This window comes from Aptenodytes forsteri, unplaced genomic scaffold (assembly GCF_000699145.1).
Source record: "Aptenodytes forsteri isolate BGI_AS27 unplaced genomic scaffold, ASM69914v1 Scaffold193, whole genome shotgun sequence".
In the NCBI taxonomy this organism is placed as follows: Eukaryota; Metazoa; Chordata; class Aves; order Sphenisciformes; family Spheniscidae; genus Aptenodytes; species Aptenodytes forsteri.
The window spans coordinates 2,184,863-2,190,285 of NW_008795405.1; the positions used below are offsets into that span (position 1 = coordinate 2,184,863).

General features: G+C 43.3%; 1 protein-coding gene across 1 annotated transcript in view; it reads left to right on the forward strand.

The window, feature by feature from the left end:
• The first annotated feature begins 491 nt into the window (after positions 1-491).
• TTLL5 (tubulin tyrosine ligase like 5) overlaps positions 492-5,423 on the forward strand; it is a 145,489-nt gene continuing 140,557 nt past the window's right edge. Inside the window, exons 1-3 of the mRNA XM_009280721.1 lie at positions 492-574; positions 3,180-3,289; positions 5,213-5,295. Of these exons, the coding sequence (XP_009278996.1) occupies positions 492-574; positions 3,180-3,289; positions 5,213-5,295 (276 nt within the window). The remainder of the gene's footprint in view (positions 575-3,179; positions 3,290-5,212; positions 5,296-5,423) is intronic.

Below are 5,423 nucleotides of genomic sequence, written 5' to 3' on the forward strand. Positions count from 1 at the left end.
GCGGCTGGGCCGGAGGACTATTCCCAGGCCGGTGGAGGCGTTACAATGTCCGGCTGACCCCGGGCGGCGGGGGAGTCTCGGCGCCGAGGAGAAGCTGGGGTTTCCCGCTGGGCTGGGCCTGGCCAGCCTGCTGCGGTTCTGCGGCTGGAGGCAGGGCAGGGCAGGGCAGGGACGCGCTTCAGCGGTAAGCATCTGAATGACTCTCACGGGCAGGTGGGGAATAATCTGCTGGAAGGTGATGCTTCTTCCTGCGCTCCCCTGGCTGGGAGGTGATTTACAGCCTGTTGCAAGCTTGTTGGTAGTCCTGTGAGAAATATGTATTGACAGGAGGTAGGAGTTAAGTTACCTTGTTTCTCTTGCTGTCCTGCTCAGCTATGCATTCATGTTTTTAATCCTTATTGCAGGCAACTGCTCTTGCAAGATCCCTTGAATCTGCAGGAAGGAGTCTTGGAGGCTACTGAGACTGGGCTGTATGAAAACTCCCAGAGGAAATGCCAGTTGGGATGACTCGAGATCTGGAGGAAACTGGCTCATCCGCAGAGGAGGAGGAGGAAGATGTTGTAGATGGGCTGGAGTAAGTAGGAAAAAAACTTCTTAACTGTTTCTATCTCCCTGTGCTTCCTGCAGGATTTGTACTAATGTGAAAAGACAGTTGCGTTCCTTACCCTCCTCCTGCCTATAAAGCAGAAAATGGTTGGTTTGCGCCTCAAGCCTGTGGGCAGGCTACCTACATTTGTAGCCTAAAAGACCACCATATTCATCAGGGTTGGAGGTGCAGCTCTTCCTTGGCTACTCCGTAAACTACTACAAGTCTGTGGCTTTATTGATCTCTTCCTGTCATGTGCCTAAGCTGGGAACTTTCTTACTGATGTTTCAGAAAATGAAGGAAATGAATGTCCTTTCTCTTTGTTTGTTTAGTTTTTTGTTTTGTTTTAGTTTTTACTTTGCTGCAGAGAATGGAAATGTACTGTGCAGTAGACTGATAGCAATGTTTTATGTTCTTTTTAAAAAACTGTCTTGTGACAACTCGGCTCCTAGAGTTCTTATTACTTTCTAGTGTATGTTTGTTCCATCTTTGTTTAGTAACTTCTTTTATCTTTGCTTGTGAAGGAGTCGCTCACTTATTCTTTCCCAGAGTGGAATCCCTTTTCCGTTTCAGCTGGACCTACTTTAATATGTCCTGTTTGTTTTCTTTTGGGTGCATATTCTGACTGAGTGCCCAGCTGCAAACTGCAGTGACTTAAGGCATTTAGGGGAATGTTGCTTCATACCAACTAGTTGGCTTAGACTTGCCAGACCCTTGTGGATGGAAAGGTCCAGAACTGCCTTCACCTAGAATGTAATTGTAACAGTGTGTCTGTATCAAGTGACCAAGGGTCATGCTAGGAATGAATGACTGTCACCTGGAGGATTGAGCCTTACTGCAAATCCTCAGGACAGGCTTAACATAAACTGCCCTTCTGTCGCCTCAGCTCATTTCCCACTTATGTAAGGCTCTGGCCTGTAGTGTAAATTCTGGAAGCTTCTTGGGTCCCTTCCAGTCTGAACAGCTAATTATACCCCAGTAGTTGATATTTTTTAATTTTTTTTTTTCTTTAGAGGTGGTGGAAGCAGATGGGAGTGCTGTGAAGTTAATTTGTCTGGGTGATAATGGTAATAACTTGGTTAAGAGGACCAAGGTTACACTTAAGAGTACTTACTTGTCCTAGCATCAGAAAGTTGCCCTTTTATCTCTGTTCCTGTGTTGTAAGTGTTGTAAGTGTTTTGTCTTCTGTAGTTTCTCCAAACCTTTGGCAGACAATGATCTTGCACATTCTATACACAGAAGCATTTGTCTATCTCTGCCAGTCTTTACATTTCTTCTTGTCTGTGTAGACAGATGTGTGTCTCCAACCACTCAGTCTCTGTTTTCTGTTAAATTTTTCATGGTTCCATTTTCTTGTGCAGTGAGTAATAAGCATCCTGAGTTTTATTTGTTTAGGGAGGTTGACAGGTTTTCTTTCTGTGATCTTAGGATTTTATATAACAATCTTAATTTTTTTTTTTGTGTGTGTGTCCTTAATTCCTCTGAGGAGACAATAGTTCCCAATGTAGCCTTGTTGTTTTGGACAGAACTGATCACTGTATCTCGGATCCTGTAGCTTGAGTGGTTGGCTGGGGGCATCATTGTTGAATTCTGGGCTTGCATTCCACTGCATCTGGCAGAAATTAAAAAGGAAGAACACACAAGTTGTCTTGTGTTGTGTTGAGCCAAGCCTGCATGAGTGCCTTTTTGTGCACTTCAGAGTCCAGGATTACAACCAGGCAGCACACACTGATTTGCAGTTCTTAAATTGGAGGCTGGAACCTGCATTATAAGGTCTGGTTGCGTGGATACCAGCAATTATGGCTTATCCTGAATTATAGATCCGTTTTCAGGCTTTAAATCCAGAGAACTGTAGCTGTGAAAACTGATGGGGTTTCTCCCAAATTATACTCAGTAAAATAAATACAAATTGAACAGGACTCCGACTTAGCAAGACCAACCCAAAAAGAGGATGATCTGGAAGATTCCCTTTATAGCTGACTACCAAGGGTGCCTAGCGTGTGTGTGTGAGTCAGCACAGGCAGGGTGCAGGAACAACCACAAAACCACGGCTGAAATGCAAAGAGTAAATTTATTTTCATTACCTTGCCAGCCAGGGGATCCCCGAAGCAGCACCCAGGCAGAGGCACACAAGCAGGGATGCAGGCACCGCAGAGCTTGGTCCTTGCTAGAGGATCACTGAACCTCCTGTTTGCACCTGTTTTTCAGGGATTTGCGCAGGCGTAGTTTATCACTGTGCTTTGATCTTTCCCACAGCAGGGCAGGAGTCTCAAGCATGTTTGATAGGGTGCCTCTAAGTCTATCACAGGCCTATGTTATCTGAACACAGATGTTCTACTTGTCAAACACACAAGGATAGACAACAATTAGAATGATATATGTATTTTTCTACACCCCAGCTGCAAGTCACTTGAGTGTGTTTACAATTCTCCTTGCCAATCTTTGGTTATTTTCCCTACAGTGTGTTTGCCTGTGTCCTAGGCTAGGTGGGCAAGCATGGGCAAGTAGGGAGAATTGCTGTGTCCTCATTGTAAGTAAGTGCTGTGTGTATGAGGCTCAGCAGTTGCTTATACTGACTATCTTGCCATTTCAGGGATCATCCATGTATCAAGTGGACTGGTGGTGGCTGCAGGCGGATCCCCGTCTTGGTGTTTCATGCTGAAGCCATTCTGACCAACGACAGCTACGTCCGCCTAATTGGAGGTGGGTGCAACTATGTTCCAGCTTTTGGCCTGAAGGCATGAGGTGGAAGTCTCTTACTTGGATGTTCCCTTCTCTTTGTGGTGGGGAAGAGGACATGGTAGGAAGGAAATTACAATCCTCTCTTGTCTCTGAGCGCTGAGACGTTCAGAAATGCTTGTTCAGTTGGTGAATGTTTATCACGTCTTTGGGTTGTGACAAGTGTCTATATTTGTCCCTCCACTGGGTCCTGATGTGTTTTGAGTTGGAACTGTCTGCCTGCAAATTGAACTTGGAGGCCATGCTAGAACTTACGACCAGAATATAAATTCCCTACTCTGTAGCTAAGAACTTAAACTCAATCATTGCAGTGAGTTTTGAGAGGGTTACACTGGGAAATAAAGCAGCCAGCCCCACGGTGGCAAGAACAGTAGTAAGCTGCAGTAACAAATCTCTGCGACTATAGCCTCACAACTGTGAGTAAGGCCATAAGCAAAATGATTGCTGCTTTGGCAGCAGTTGAGTCGGGAGATCAAACCTGTCTAGCGTCAAATAAGGGAGAGCCTCTAAATAAGAGGCAGAGTTGTTATAAACAGTTATAACTGTGAGAGTTAGTACTTGCAGGTGTGTACAGCTGGGAGCTCATTCTGGATGTGCTGAGTTGGAGAAAAGCTAAAATCTACTCAGCTTCTTTTTGTGAAGATGCTGACACTTCTTTCTTCTCTCGCTTCTCCCTTTCTTAGGTAATTGGTGCCCTCATTTCTAATATCCTATCCAAGCAGAAATGCTTCTGGCTCATTGGGGTAAGGGGTAGAGAAGGTGATTTGTGTGTGGAAACTCCTGATCCTTTTCATGTGAGTTAAAAACATACTTGAATGGTGGCAGAAGCTGATGGTAATTGTAACTTGTATCATAACTGGAGTGTGGTCTCTCTTCTGCTTTTTCTCAGGAGGTAGAGGCTTTTCATGGTTTAAAAAGTCTACTGCTGAATAGTGCAACTTGTTAAATTTCCTTGAGCTTTGTCCGGTCCCACATTATGATACTTCTTACTCTTTTCTTTAGACTTATTTTTATTGGTAGAACATATTTCCTGAGGTTTAATCTAATCTTCATCTTTCTATTCTCAGTTTGAACCAATTTGTAAAGTGCCTTTTCCAAATGATTCTGTGTTCTAGCATTTCAATTTCTGCCTCTACTTTCTTTGAACTCTTTTATGGATTGCCACATCCTTTTGTATGACAACTGGCCTCTAGTCTTGCTACTTGCTTTCTGTTTATCTTATGCCTCCAGTGCTGCTTACTGCTTTTGTTTTTATGACTTTATACTTGGATAGTGATTTTTCTCTTTTTCTTTCCTTGTCCTATTTACTTTATTTCCTACTTTTTTTTTTGCAGTTATTTATTGGAAGATCAGTACAAGTGAATGAGATGTGAACAAAAATTCAGTGTTTTATTTTGGGTTTTCAAGATCCAGAAAGTGATCATATAAGCTAGCCATGTCAATGAGGTGCATGTGGCATGATTACTTATAGCTAGGAATATCAGTCTTGAATAGAGAAGAAAGAGCTGAAATCATGTTTGGAGTGTTATAAAGCAGTCTATATAAAGAGCTGTTTAAAAAAAAAAAAAATCCGGGCATTTGTTAGGATGTCTTGTGCTTTATTTTGATACGATAGGGTTCAGTGATACAGCAATATTATACCTAAGGATTGGTGTAAGTCAGTTCAATGCCATCATTGGAGTTAATGCCCCAAGAGATGGACAGGCATTTCCTATCACCCTTTGCCTGTTATGTGCTGCTACTGTGTGGATGCTCCACTGTGGATTAAGCGTAGCTGTACTGTGCTGAGTCCTATGGTGCTCTTCTCTCTTCTTTGGTAGCATAGGTAACTTTGGTTTATTCTTCTAGATGCGGACTCTAATATTGTGTCTCTTGCCCTCTTAACAGAGCGCTACCACTTGTCCTATAAAATTGTGCGAACAGACAGCCGTCTGGTTCGAAGCATTCTGACTGCCCATGGATTCCGTGAGGTGAGTGCAATGAACTTCAGATCTGATTGTGCTGCGCTGGGAGGTGGTGGTGGTGATGATTGGTTTTGGGTTTTTTGTGTTTTGTGGTTGGTTTTTTTTGGTTGTTGGTTTTTTTTTTTTTTTTTAGG